This window comes from Hypomesus transpacificus, chromosome 14, assembly GCF_021917145.1.
Source record: "Hypomesus transpacificus isolate Combined female chromosome 14, fHypTra1, whole genome shotgun sequence".
Taxonomy (NCBI): Eukaryota; Metazoa; Chordata; class Actinopteri; order Osmeriformes; family Osmeridae; genus Hypomesus; species Hypomesus transpacificus.
This window is the reverse complement of record NC_061073.1, coordinates 12,058,178-12,073,572: the sequence shown is the minus strand read 5'-3', so window position 1 is coordinate 12,073,572 and position 15,395 is coordinate 12,058,178. Positions and strand designations below refer to the sequence as shown.

Below are 15,395 nucleotides of genomic sequence, written 5' to 3'. Positions count from 1 at the left end.
AATAAAATATTCTTTACACAAGTGGCATTGGAATAATGTCCAGCAACTTAAACCTTAATTTTAAACTTAGAAAAGGGCAGCACACATTCTGAAGTGGGAATTTTTATGAAAGTGATTGACGGTCTATGTATATAACACACAACAGGTTCTCTGTAAATATTAACATTTATTTAAGTGTACAATTTAGTATTTTCATTGCTTTTTTTCCAACCCATTTTACAGGTTGGATGTCAGTATCATGGTTCTTTAATGCAGCAATAGCTTCGATGAAGGATGGTAAAAATTCTGAATTCTGACAGTTAAAATAGCATCCCATTACTCCTGTATATACTGTGTAATGGAAGGCATCTGTGTCCATATTTTGTAGAAGTCAAACCAGAACAGTTCAAGACGATTCTTGCAAATGCCAATTTTGGTTCATTATTTGCCATTTTTGTCAACAGGTGGCATTCACAGACTCATTGCATAAAAGTCATGGTTTGTAATTAAACAGAATAGGGCATTTGTAAATTAGCATCTTAGTAGGAACACTGACTGGAGAGAGGATACCAGGGGTACTCTCATCACTTCTACAGAAGGGGAAAATGTTGGGGGAATTGCAACCAGATATACAAAAGGGAAGAAAAAAAACATGAAACAAAGACAAACCGCACAAAACCCAATTAAGTCCCCATAAGTACTTGTGTGCAAGAATGTGTGTGTGTGGGAGTGTGTTTTGATGAATTACTCTTTTGATAATGTTTATTGGGCATTGAGGAAGAGGAGACTCCTGGATCGCTCAAATGGAGTGCCCCCCTCATTACTCTGACCACTTCAAAGTACTGGATGCAACTGTCCAAGACAGTTGCTAATCAGCATAAATTGCTCAAGTAGCCCAAGATGAGATATGAAGGCCTTCATTTTCCCAGCTTATGGTCAGAACAAAAACAACACAACGCCTAACTATTGTAGTGAATTCAATACTCAATTTGTGCAAAAAAGTAACAGCCTCGAATACACAACCTTTGAGTACACATAGGGCTTCATCATCTGGAGGGTGGACTACTCATGAAAAAATAACTGCTAGGCTATGATCTCAATAAGAAAATCGAAGGTACACAAAAAAGTAGGGTAAGAAAATAGTGTTATCTTGCATCAACCAACAATTACAACACAATAGGATCCCGTCCACCTGTTAACGTACATTTCCCTTACTTCGCGGACGAGGGAAAATAACATTCAAAGTAACACACTAATAAAAATATATCCCATCGAGAATTGCACAGTTTATCCGGGAATATCACACTACTGGAGGTCACTGTCACAGAGTTGTCTTTGTCGACTGTCTCCTGCATGGCTTGTCAATCAGCCCACCCCTGCAGTGTCAGGAGAAGAGTTAGTCTGGCTAAGTAGTAATATAATGACCGGTTGTCTAACCTAAGCAGTTATGACCGCTTATAACACCGCCATGTCATGCTTTTAACGGTGTTGAGTGCATTCTATAACAGGGAAGCTGGAGACACTTCACAGGGCATGTGTGACAACTTTCTACCGATTAAATGAATGAGGTATTGCACAGATTAATAAAATGAAAGCAAATAAAGGCAACAATAAATACACAGAGAATTCATACACCATTTACATTACAATTTTAGTCGGGTTTTGGAAGATTTGTTTGAGGGACAGTCTTCGTGACAAACTGTGACAAGGGGCAGGGGCAGCTAGTCATCCCATTCATCATCGTCCTCGAAATCCTCCTCCTCATCATCATCCTCATCTTCATCTAGAGAACGAGAGACACGTTTGAGGTTTAAAAAAACAAACATTTGAGGTTAATATTGCATCATCTGGAACACCCCAAACTGAAAACACATCTGCACAGAACGCTACCTCAGCGCTCTTCTTGTTGACGTGTGTCTTTAAGTGAAGGTACGGCAAGATGATCTGTGCAGGTGAGTTGCTGTGGCAGGCGCCTTGCTTACCTGAAGAGTGGATGGCTTTGCTCCTCTTCTGCATCACCTCCATGAGCGCCCCGACAATGCCTGCCGAGGGAGCTGGCGTCCCGGGGCCAGACTCTGGGCTGTCCGGAACCTACGAGACACACACCCAAATGCTCAATACAAGAGTCAAGTGACACAAAGTTCAATGCAACACTGATTGTGTGACAATGCCATCATTGTATTCTAGGTTTAAACGCTTATAACAAGAGGTGTAAACAGCAACAACGGCCTCCCCCAAAAATATATTGTTTGCTTCACATCAACTCTAGAGCAGCTCTAAGTGGATCTATGGTGATTGGTCATTCATTACACTAAGTACAGGGACATTCCCACGAAGAAAGTAGTGTGAAGTGCCTTGCCCAAAGACACAACGTCAGTTTTACACGGCCAGGAATCGAACAGGCAACCTTCTGACTACTAGCCCGATTCCCTAACTGCTCAGCCATCTGACTCATAAACCTGACTCAGTGCGACGACCGTGTGTCCCTGCAGGGTCCACTCACATTCTTGAGCTGGATGCCCTGCCTGATCTGGTCGAGCAGCGCGTTGCGGCCCACGCCGGTGGACGGCGGCTTGTTGTTCTGCTCCACCTTCTTCAGCTGGGCGCCGCCCCGGATCTGGTCCAGCAGGGCCGACTTACCCACCGAGCCCGGCGAGTCCCCGCCTCCCAGGCCGTCCAGCTCTGGAGGGGGCGGGGGGCCCGGAGGGGGGGGCGGGGGTGGCGGGGGAGGAGGGGCTCCCCCGGTAGACGGGGGCGGCTGTGCCGGGGGCGGCGGGGCGATGGAGGCGTGCGAGGGGGGAGGCGGGGGTGGGGCTTGGTGGTGGTGGTGGCCTCCGTGACCGCCGGCGGCCCGGGACGGGGGAGGGGGCGGAGGAGGCGCGCCCAGGGCGCCCGGTCTGGAGGGGGGTGGGGGGGGAGGGGCGGAGCTCGGGGCGCGGGAGGGAGGAGGGGGTGGGGGAGCGCCCCGCCCTCCCCGAGATGGGGGTGGAGGTGGTGGGGGGGTGTGGGCTGAGCTATGAGGGGGGGGAGGAGGAGGAGGGGGGCCCCCGCGAGAGGGAGGTGGGGGTGGGGCTAAGGAGACAAAGAGAGTGAGGTCACATTAAAAGTTTACAAATTATAATAATTCATGTTTCAGGGTTTCATTTTACTGGCTTGCTGGGAGATTGGCATTCTAATCACAATTAACTAACTTTGGCACTTTTCACAAATGAACAATTTCTCTATTTTTAAGGCTCTAAAAAAAAAAAAAAAAACGTTTTGGTAAACGCACACTGATGAGCATCCAAATCACTCCAGCACAGACAGCACACACCCCAGACACGAGTCAGTCAAACTAAAAACAGCACTGTGCAAGCCTTCAATCCATGCAAGAACACTGACTGCTGTTATTCGAGGAGTTGACAGAGCCCAGTGGGGCGCGGGAGGGGTTCATGTGTGTGTCGGAGAGCAAGAGACACTATCAAACTTACCACGCGGCCGCAATGTGCGCAAAGCGACCACCAAGTTTAATGCTACTTCACCCAAGTGATGATAAGATTACTGTAGAACACTGCGGCGATTGGTCATGCATAGGTTTAAACCGTGTTAACAGTCAACACCTGGCAGAGACTAAGACCAGACACAGTCCAGGGGCCCTGTCTGTCTCGATGAGTGACAGGCACAGGTGAGAGCCACCGCATGACTACGTGCACGCAGTGGGTAGGTGCATGACAATGAGATTGGAGGATGGAGGGGTGGGTGGAGGAGAGGGAGAGGACAGAAAAGGGTGGCAGAGAAAGGGAGAGAAGGGTGGGAGCAGAGAGAGAGACAGACAGAGAGAGTGACAGAGAGAGAGACAGAGACAAAAAGAGAGAGAAGAAGAGACACAGCCATGGAACTGACACAGACACACAGACTGACAGGCTCACAGTCAGATAGTTACCCACCACACCACCTGGGCGGCCCTGGGAAAAACATCACATCATCTCAACACTGGGCCACCACACGTCTAACGGCAAATAAGGCCAGATGTTTTGTCACAGTATTTGAAAAGTATTGGAAAGTAAATGAGGTGATCCAACATGATTAATTGTCCTGAAATCTTTACAAATGTCCCTGGTCCACTTTCAATACGTACTGTCAAATTGCGGCCCCTTGCAACGGAGCTTGTCTCAGTGTAATGTATGCTGAGGGACTCATGGAAGGTGGATTAACCCTCTTGTACACTACTTAGCCTTCACATCTCCAACCCAAATTTTGGGTCTAAGCAGCTATTTGCAAGTATGTGGCAAAGCCTTTTCCTTGTACCCCAAAAGAATATTGCTGTAATATTTATATGAAAAAAGAGTTTCATCAGTGTTCATTCCAAAGTGTACATGTAGCGTGTACAAATATATACGTGAGTGTTTGTATATATATATATATATATATATATATATATATATATATATATATATATATATATATATATATATATATATATATATATACAAATGTGTACAAATATGCGAGAATGTATATGTGTGTGATTTGTGTGTGTGGCAGTGGTTCCAGGAGAGCTTACCTTGTCTCCTCAGCTCGTTCTTCACAGCCTCCACGCCTCCCTTTTTCTCGATGAAGTCGTAGATGACCTTGGAGGTCTCCTTGTCCTTCAGCTGGGCTTCTGAGATGCCACACATGTCAAACAGGTTCTTCAGCTCTGGGTCCAGGTTGTTCAGCTGGGGGGGGACAATGACGAGAGACGCAGTCAGGAAACTCACACTAATCTTTGGGGATTTTAGCTCAAGCAGAGAATAGTTGTGGTTGGAAACCATTGATATCTCAGAAACCAATAGCAGCTAACTATGACAGTATACATTCCAGTGAAATGTACATGCATGTACTAAAATAAAATGGTCAATTGAGGTATTGATTGGGGTACACAACATATTTATTCTTAACCATTGTAAAATAGGTTGTGTATTCAAAACTTTGTTTTGCCAACGGTAACAGTTTTAGCTTATGTTTGAGACGTAACAGTGCTCTGTTGTAGTGGTGACAGTGTGTCAGCAGAGGCGCCAGTCTGACATCTAGTGGAGGAGGAGCAGGATTACATCTGTGGTTGCATGGACTGGATTACAATCACACTTGCAATGTTACAATAATGACTCAATACTGTTCACTGGCCTTTAAAATGTGCAAAGTCATCTTCCGTGTGCAGCTCTGTGTTATGAGCTTGGGTGCTCTTTAAATCTTTGGTCCCCCATCTGCAAACTATTTAGATTCAAAATTCCCCAGTTTCATTTCTAGACTGTTCTGACATGAAGGGTGGAAGAAATAGTGATTGAGATGCATGACCAGTCAAGTAAATACACAATTATGGCCAGGAGAATGGTGCTCAATCAGTCACATTCATTACAGCTGGTGAATTGAACATTTTGTTTTTGTTTTCAAGTGACCGACCAGCATTATTGCGTCAAATTCAGTTTGATGCTTCTAATTTGTGGCCAACATACAGCCTTAAATATATATATAAAAACAATACCTCCAGTCATTTAAACATGAAAAATAAATAAATAAGTCAAGCTTTTGGAATAATCGTGGGTTGCAGAAGGCCTACATGAAAGCATGGATGCCTGCTAAGTATGCGTTGTGTGTAACAAGAGGCCATTGTGTGGGTCAACCATGCATCAACCACACAGGTCACCATTGTGCGGCAAAAAAGGGCCCCGGTTTGCAGCAGTGTGTGTGTGTGTGTATGTATGTGTCATTGTTGCGGAACTCACATCGAAGCCTGTGTTCGGATCCCAGCCCACATGGCCAATGTGTCTGAGGAAGGAGATACACGACAGTGATGAGCGCATCACACGCACACGCCGGCATGTTGCATGTACGTTCACGTGCACACACATGGGCTAGCATGTGCAAGAACTGACCCTCATGAAGACCCACTTGGCATGCATAAGTTCACACACCCATACAATACATGTTCAAACACGCACACACAAACAATTGAAGGATTGAAAGGGTCTGAAGGCATTCTGAAGCACGCCCTCAAACCTGATGATCCAACTCAATGTGTTGCGTAACTGAACAAAAGCGTTCATTTTTTCCTCCCTAAACATGATGATGCCAAACCTAAAACTGTTACTTCAATATCAGTTGAATTTGACAACCTAAGAAGGTTGTGTGTGACCCTTTATAAAGCTTCTAACAACCTAGCGGACACAAAAAAATAATAATTCCATTTGTTATATATAAATGTTAAACAGTTCCTGGAGAGGCAGAGAAGCACAGAGGTTCTCAAATACTCCCTTTTTTTTTTTTTAAACATATGCCGGTGTAAAATCTAGTAAAAAAAACACGACGATCTCACACAGTCGTGCTTCTGTGCTGCAGACTCCACACTAAAAGCCCCTCACTCACTGGAAGTTGCTGGGTGTGCCGATGTCAGCCTTGGTGAGCCTCTTGCCCTTCTTGCTCTTAGCCTTCTTGTCCCTCTTGTTAAGGCTGCTGTTGCTGAGCATGTTGTTGAGGTGGTAGGACTGTTGCTGGGGCTGATGCTGGGGCTGGTGCTGGGGGAGTGGCTGGTGGTGATGGTGGTGGGAGTTGTGGAAGCGCACATTGTTGATCTCTGGATTCTTGATGTCCACCGTGGCCATGGGGAGAGCAGGGCCTGGAGGAGGGAGGCAGAGGGGGAGGGAGGGCGGGAGGCGAGGAGAGAGGACAAGGCAGCGGGGAGGGAGGGGGGTGAAGAGGAGGGAGGTGGATGGAGGGAGGGGGAGAGAGAGAGAGAGAGGGAAACCTGTTAGAACTATAGTAGCTTAGGGAAACGTATATGTTTATGACTTAATGAGAGGTAGTAAATCTGTTTGGAGTTACTTTGTTCATAGTCTCACATCACACTGTGTGTGTATAGTGTATAATATATACTACACTATGTATTTTCTATTATCCAAATACATTTTGTTTTCGTCTCTGGTGCTTAAAGGCAGGGTTGGTAATGTTATTGAGACACTTTTTTGCTACAAGTGAATAGACTAACTAGAAATACCCCACACATACGCTAACTTAGTCATTATCAGGCAGTTTCAGTAAGCCTTATCTCAAGATTGCAGCGAGGTCACCAGGTTCTCAAAGAAACTCTCAGACACAATCTCACACTCAACCTAAGTCACAGAGTTCACAGTCCTTAAAACATGAGTTCAATAGGTTTAAGTTGCCGGGGTCTTAACTAGGCTACATCTCCAATCATATTTGGTGAAGTACTAAACTGTGCGGGCTATTTTTGCGCTGAACACCTCTCTGTTTGTACTGAATTGTGTTCTCCTTCTCCTCTCCTTCCTACACTTTCTCCTAGGTGGGAGAGCGAGGAGAACGCCTTAAAACCCAAACCCTGAACCCACTGACCCAGACGGATCAGAAAGGGCTTGGGAAGAGAAGGACTGGGGTTCCAAAAAAAAGAAAAAAGAAAGATCATTCACTTCAATCAATGAATGCATAGGCTAGATTAAAACCAAGCTTTCTTAGAGTTAGCCTACAGATTAGAGGAATAGATGGGAACAACCAAGAGAGATTCTGGCTACAAGCCAGCGTTGTCCTTTCGGAGATTTTCAGACCATGTTTGGCCAAGTTTTTATTGCCGCTTCGTCCGAGCAATGTGTACAACCATTCATGGGGATTCGAATTCTGTGTGTCCAGTCGATATACTGAAATTCATAGGCATTTTCAGATGACTAATGTTACGGTGTTCATATTTCCCTGGGGCCAGCTATCGGCGTAATGGAACATTTGGTCCCACGTCCTTTTTGAGCCAACCAACAGTGATCAAACACTCTGAAAACACTAACTAAAACTGTCCTGTTGAAGGCAGTTCAGTCCTCGAGATTGAGATAATCTGTACAAAACACAGCAGTCTGACATAATCAGTAATCCACAGATAATCCCACTCCAATCCCTCGATTCCCTACAAATGTTAGAAGTCTCAGCTGTTGACTGGACGAGAAATGCGTGACTTTGAAAGAGTTGTGTAGAGACACACTCCCCATTCCTTTATGTCATGTCACTCATGCGAAACGATACAAGTCTATTCCACAAACAAGTCCATACATAACCTACTCAACATCTCTGTTGATTTCAGAATTACACCAATCTGACACTCACTGCAGCTAGGCAAGACAGTCACCATTCTTCACCAGCCATTGAAGACAGGTTTTTTCTGAAACTCCAACAGTATCTAATCGATGCAGCTTCTCACACATGGTGCACATCTGAAAATGTGCAAGTACATGTTCTCATGTCGTCATGGTACCCACTCATGGCGGACGATGAGAAGACAGAAGGTGTGGGGGCCGGAGGGGGCAAGCAGGGACAGGGACACAAAATAGGAACTGAATCTCGAAGCAAAGAAGCAAATCTAGGGCAAATATGTCCCAATTATGTCCGCTCATTTAAACTGAAATGGTGATTAAGCCCACACTGTGAAAGCCCTTTGAAGGATCTTTCAAATCGTGATGAGGAATACACTCTAAAAGTCCTTGAGGAAAAACACAGATTCTATGCCTCAGGGGGCTTTTGAGTAACACTGTATGTGGACCACAAACGTCTTGGGGTAAACAACACTGTCTTACTGTTAATTATAAGTATATCGATGAAATAGTACAGTCAATTTTAAGTATTCCAAGTGAAGGAGTACAGTGAATGTTAAGTATACTAGGTTCAATCAGCCATGTCATGTACCATAGAAGGAGGTCTGGAAGTTGGAATCCCACATTAAGAGGGCTCATATGGCTCACATATGGCTGCAAACCCTGGAAGACCTCAGGGAACGCAGAACTTCACTGTGTCATCAGAGTCGACAAATGACCGTGTGTGTGTGTGTGTGTTTGTGCGCGCGCACATTTGCTCACACATGAATTGACAGGCTCACGACTGCATATAGCTAACGCGTGCATGTGCTCACTAACAAATGTTATCTCGGTACTCGGTAGCATAACCGTATCTAAACTGACGGCACACACGCCTCCAACATCCCGAGCGTGTATGCATGTCGACATAACACACATGCATGAGCTTCCTAGAGCGCGTTCGCCCATGTACAAAAACCAACGAGAACGTCTTTCGGGGGAGAAAGCTGTTTCAGGTCAAACTCTTGATATTTGAAAGCAGTAGTGAAAATGAAGGGGGTCGACCGTTAACATACCATTTGGAGGATCGCGTCTCTTTTCTGCAAGACAAAATGAACACGGTTACATTTCCAATCGAGACGACTCAACAAAAGCTTGCGTCGACTCAACGACATAGACGAGTTAGGGAAACAAGAGCCCGGAAAGGGTGAGGCCAGCAATTTAGGAAAGCTGATGGTTAGTTAACGGAATTGGAACAGACAACAAGAATTAGGATGTCAGTCCCCAGACTCCCCCACCCCCCTTTTTGGGGGGGGGGGGTTTGCAGAGTGAAGGCAGCCATGACAGTGTAGAGAGCATGCGAGAGAGAAGTAGAGGTGGTCAAGAGACCATTTCCCTATAGCCTTTCCCAGCGGCCCCTGAACTCCTGATTCCAATCCTGACCGTTGTCAATAGTTCTAAACTCTTCCTCTCATAACACATGCAGTTCACTCAGGTTGCGCTTGAGCAAAGTTCAAGAAGCAGACAGCGCAAGAAGAAAAAGAAAAGAAGACGTGGAAAAACCACTGAATAAAGAGCTGACTGTCCCCGGTACCCCACCACCAGACACACACACACTTTTACCCTGGCCCCACTTTGTCTTTGAACCCTCACAGAGAGAGCTGCTCGCTTCAAAGCCTAGCATGCAGAGAGAAACAGGAGGAGCTGGAGGGAAGCCAGACAGAGAACCACGCTGTGGCCCTCTTCACCACAGTGACACGGCGCTGGGTTTACTACGGCCACAGAGACACGGACCGCTGAGTTTACAACACCGAACGAGCAGAGGGGGAAACAGACCGGGCACCTTGTCCCCCGACGGGCGCCCAGACCCACGTGGCACGAGAATGACCTACCTACTTTTTGGGGTCAAGAAAAGGACTTTTGTACTTTATTTATTGAGACAGTTGGAGAGACAGAGAGGAAAGCAGGGACAGAAAAGGAATGTCATGCAGGAAATAGCCCGGACCGGAATCAAACCCTGCGTTAAGGTCTTAGCGTTACGCGCTCTTACCCAGTGAGACGCCCCATACTGGGCAGTTAGGAACAAACTAGAAAGGCAGTAGGTTCCAAAAGTAATAGGTTTGGGACTGGTCCCTTAGTTTTGTTAGTAGAGAGAGCAAAGAAAGTAGAGAAAGCTGAGGATTACATCTTGAAAAGTTTTGCCCTTGTCTCCTGGCAGAGGTCAGAGGTAAAGGCTGCAAGAGGACGTTTGGTCAGCACTGCCAAGGTGTTTGTAGTTACCGGTTTTGCGTAGTCGTCGGCCGAGCAGGTCGTTGAGGGCTGCTCGGAAACGCTTGGCCTCCTCCTCGCTAGCAAAATTTAGGCCTATCTGGCAGGACTGGAAACAAGATGAGAAAAAGAACATTCCTTTAAGGTCATGATTATTTTGACGTCCTACATTGTGTCCGATGTCTTTCCTGAGGAGAAAAAGTTGAACTTCTAATTGATATTCAAGATCAGATATACACATTTCATGACTGTCATTCACAAACAAGAAGAGTCCTTTTTTTCCTGAGAACTCCAAGAAGCGGAGAATCCATTCGCTTGATGACACTACCAGATTACCACTCTGGAATGGTGCTTATGGACTTACATCTCCAGCAAACGAAATAAAGTACGGTCTGGAGCTGTTGATGGAGAAGTTACTGTACAGCTCCTGCTCAAACATGGTTTTCCCTTCCTGAAAAATGAGAAAAGAGGGTGGGAACAGAATAGTCAATAGCTCAACTCTCATGGTGGACAATTTCACTGCCTAAGATACATTTGTGGGGCAGGGGAGGCAGTTTAGCGCTGGTTATGCTAGATAAGTTGCTACACTAAATCCCCTCACCTTGATGTCAAAGACCCTTATGTAGTAGGACCTCTGGGGGTTGTCCTTGATCAGGCAGGCCACTCCGCAGCACTTCTTCACCCATGACAAGCTCTTGTCCGCCCCATACACCTGCACCACCGCTGAACACAGACTCTGGATGGGACATTCATAAGGAAAAGAAACAATGAATTTTCATATTTAGCGTTTCGTCAGTTGTGTGACGCTTCCTGTTCTCCATGTCCAATTTGTTATCTCAGCCTCCATGGCTATCTATTTAAATGCCTTTGTTGGCCGATAAGCAAACATGCCAAATAAGGAAGAGGTGAGGGATAACGTGCAGCATCTAAAGTTGGCAAACAAAGGACAAAGCTAGCTGCAGGGGCATTGTGTACACCTTGTTTTAAACAGCAACTGTTAGATGCTTCAACAGAACTAGGCTAAACATGGATTTGGTAATGGTTTGAAACACCTGGCATTAATTGGTTCAATAATAGGCCATTCCTAAACCAAATATGGCCATGTTGGCAGTCAGGCTCCAATTGTGTGCCGTCTTTTGTTGCACTCCATTCTGGGGTCTAAACTGAAGTAGGCTACACATAACCTGAACATTTGTCTCAGGTGTCCCAGCGTGTTGGCGCTGTTCCGAGAAATGGCATGTACTGTGTTGCACCATTGTCAAAGGCTCTTGTGCTTATGTTGCTTTAGACACCATTATTGAGCAGGTCAGGTGAGATTCATGACAGCGGGCAGACAACACAATGAAAGAGTGTTTGTTTTCCTTCTGAAAGATCCAACCCCCCCCCCCCCCCCCCCCCCCCCCCCAACCCTCCCCCTCCGGATCGACTTGGCAACCTGTGTACCCGGTCACCACAGAAACTTAGAGGAAATATCAAGGTTGCTGGCTTCCTCATCTGTGATTTAACACTGTGAGTGAGAGAACATGAGGAAGCACTTCTGGCCAAAAACTCCTCATCATAACACAGGAAAGGTCACAAGTCAGACCATTAATTCATTTGGCCATATTTGTTTCCGGGATAATAAAACAAAATTGTGTTTAAAAATAAATAGTTAATGATTGGTGAAAGCAACAGTTCCTTCTCATGCCTGTCACCTGAGTTTGATTCTATTCTGGTCCTGATTTTCTTAATTTACAAAAGAAAATTTTTAGAGGACATTACATTTTCAACAACCAGATGGTTGACTACTGCAATGTTGGACCGCTTTAACACACTCACTGTGGTAATACCAAGAGTGGCAGAGACGTACATTTATCCATGACTCAGGACACAGACGAGAAAATACTTGCATATTACGCTGTTAATTTTGAGCAAATTCACAAGATAAGCTGTGGGGCTGAGCTCGTGTCCAAGCACGTTTACCTGCCTTTCATAGTAAAACAGGAACTATTGAGCACACATTGGCTGCATTGCGACAGTGCTAAGGGTCCAATCTTCGTTTTAACACCAAGTTGACACATTTTGACAACACGCACAACGTCGTAGCAAGATCTCAATCTTTGACGTGTATTCAATTTGGAAGCATTCCATACACATGCGTCTTGCTCTCAATCAATAAAAACAGAGCCCAATAAGTGCAATTTGAACCGTTCAAAAAGCCCATAGTAACCTAGTTTATTTGCCAACAAAATACCTCGGACAAGCAATGTAGTCCAGCTCTGTAAGCAAACCCTGCACAGTAACCTACTGATCCGTCCGACGTAATGTCGCATTAGGTTGTATTGGGTTTAACATACACATATATATAATTATTAGAAAATGTTGCACCATGTCAGAAAATGTAAGATTAATTGGACTTGAACTTGTGAACGATTCATGGTCGTAAACAAGTGAACTTACGATGCATTTCCTGCTAAGGTAGTTGAAGAGGCATTCGTTTTCTTGCGGGGTTAGGAGAATTGAGCCCACATTTCCAATCCGCCGTTGAGACGGATGAGTCATTCTCGGGAATAATCGTTTTAGTTCACAAAACAAAAATATCTATCCACAGTAAAGAATATTACATAAAATCCATGCAGGCTTTGGACGCCATGGCCTGCAACCGGATCAGCTCATGTGGTTATCTCCTGGGTGAACGACAGAAAAAAAACGTTCCTGGACCCTGGTTGTATGAAAATAACCTTAATGTGTCCCTTGTCCTCGAAGACACCGTGGGAATACCAATCTTTACTGAGAAAAAAATTCTAAACTTTCATTCGGAACTCCAGCTGCAACATCGATACATTCATCCAACATGGCAGTAAGAGGGAGCGTCCACCTCAAAAGGGTTAATAGGGGTGTTGGGAAAATCGAAACATAATTTCGCTATAAAAAACGTCCAGAGAATCTAAATTACTTTCAAACGTGTTTTTTAATTTCCCAAAATGCTATGTATATTGTTTTATTACAATATGGACGCCAGAATCTACTGAAACCAAAATGTATTGAAACCAGGAATGGTCTGACCCTTTTTCCCCATGGAGTTTGCGACAGGAATGCAGTCCGCGTATGCGGAGGGGGTGCGCGTGGAGCTGGGCGGAGACTATTGACGGGTAGGACGAGGGAGGGGCTATTTTGCTGTCACACTCAAAAAACAGTAACAGTGTTGCATGTGGTCATCGTATCAAATAGGCTAAAATTGAGTTGAATTTGACACATGGCACTTGGCACACAAGGTCTTTAGGTAATGAGGGTTCGTGTATATCGGCTTAGAGTGTAGTATGAGAAATTGTAATCCAATTGATTTATTTCTTGGATTAAATCAAGTTTAGGACTAAAGAGTTGTGTTTTTAGGCCTAAATGTAGGACTACTAGATATCCAAAATACAGGCCAACACCACGCAATGGTCCACTTACACCTACCCTCACAAGGGTACAGAGTGAAGATTTCCCAGGATTTATTTAGATCCTAGATGAGAGGAGACGTGGACAGATGGATAGAGGTTATCCGGTGTCCTACCAGGTGGCACATGGGACTTCCCTAAACCCCGTCAGAGAAGTATTAGCAAAACCACTAATCTATAGACTGATGGCTGCTATCATGTTTGTCTTCCTACCCTTTCATGTTATGCTACCATGTGGACCTAGCCTTGTATGCGTGCGGCTGGAGAGTGACTTGGTGCTGTGTGTCACACTCCAAGTCCAACCACGTGATTGACACACACACACACACACGCACACACACACACACACACACACTCAGGTGGCAGAAATACCTTCAATGATTATTCTGGTCTCAACAGATGGGCAGTAAGCACACACAGCAGGGGCATACAACGCTTCACAGTTGTTGTTGTATTTTGGCTGTAACCCGCAGAGAGCATCCAGGGGATTACGTAACAATGATAGACAGAGAGAATATACTGAGAACAGGGTTTAACAGGGAAATTACAGAAGGAAGATCAGTCGTTTTAGACGTGCCCGAGTATGATGAACTGATGAGCTCAAGCGCATGTACAGTACATGCAGGCACACACCCTCAAACACATTCTCTCACACGCATACTCTCCCTTCTTTTCTCTCTCTCACAGAGGCGCACACACACACACACACACAAGGACCGGTCAAGATGGCTTCTCCATTGTAAGCTTCCAGCAGTTCACGTCATCCCAGGTGGTAGCTGCAGATAAGTTGGCCTGTGAATATTCATTCATTCTCATCACAAGTCGACTGTGCGCTGCATTCATAAACCAAACCTCAGAACACAGTGGTGGGCACAAAGAGGCCTATTCTCTCGTGTGGCCACATCATAGACCAGTGTGCCTTCCACAAGGACACGCTGGACCAACTTCAAGAGGCCCTTGCCAACTTGTGACAAGTAGGGGACAGGCATTTGTCATTGTTCCCTCTGGGCATGCATAGTATATGGTAGATATGTTGTATGGCATTGTGAAATAATAAATGAACAAAGCCTTTTGTATGCATGCCATGATACAGGGTGTGGCGTGAAGTACACTAATGTGGATGTGCACATAGTAAGGGTATGTGTTTAAATATTTCTTTTTTTTTGGTGACCTGGATGTGTCTTTCTTCCCACCCATGTGAGGAATGCTGATGTAGAGAGGTATGGGAGTAACCTAGATCTCTGTTGAGGGGGAGGGAGGCCAGAGACGACTTGTTTTAGGGCATGACCAATCTGCAAATCACTACCTAACTGGTAAATCAAGTTACGGGGCCAGCAAACACAAACAGGTTGGACTTAATCCAATCCATTCAGGCGTGTAAAGAGATGTAGTCACTGGCATGGATTGATACTCCAGGAAAATATACTAAGAGGATGTTTTAATCATATTTTGTTGAAATGGGATAAGATGCATCACTTGGGTGTTGCCATTAAACTTTTCTCAGGTCGGGATGGGCCTACATAGTATTCACCACTAGGTGGTGGTAGACAAGCACCATCCAATAACGTTTCACAACTTCATTCTCAATGAAAATAAATTGAGCTTTAATTCACGTAAACCCCACCGACTACAATTTCCGTTG

The 15,395-nt window shown here is 45.1% G+C and overlaps 1 protein-coding gene across 1 annotated transcript; it reads right to left on the bottom strand.

Annotated features, from left to right (window-relative positions):
• Nucleotides 1–146: 146 nt before the first annotated feature.
• wasla (WASP like actin nucleation promoting factor a) lies at nt 147–13,407 on the bottom strand. The gene is made up of 11 exons (XM_047033886.1): nt 12,771–13,407; nt 10,933–11,067; nt 10,696–10,782; nt 10,344–10,440; nt 9,140–9,163; nt 6,364–6,613; nt 5,724–5,766; nt 4,523–4,676; nt 2,483–3,051; nt 1,962–2,070; nt 147–1,762 (listed from the first exon to the last, which is right to left on the bottom strand). Exons 1-11 carry the CDS (start codon nt 12,870–12,872, stop codon nt 1,701–1,703), a joined length of 1,632 nt encoding a protein of 543 aa, XP_046889842.1. The 5' UTR covers nt 12,873–13,407; the 3' UTR covers nt 147–1,700.
• Nucleotides 13,408–15,395: the final 1,988 nt, after the last annotated feature.

Bases quoted from the DNA above. Each gene is read 5' to 3' on its own strand.
- wasla (XM_047033886.1), bottom strand. From the start codon at position 12,872: ATGACTCATCCGTCTCAACGGCGGATTGGAAATGTGGGCTCAATTCTC. The intron at 9,164-10,343 runs GTAACTACAAAC...TTTGTCTTGCAG, and splicing joins CCGACGACTACGCAAAACCG to AAAAGAGACGCGATCCTCCA. The intron at 3,052-4,522 runs GTAAGCTCTCCT...TTGTCTCCTTAG, and splicing joins GAACGAGCTGAGGAGACAAG to CCCCACCCCCACCTCCCTCT.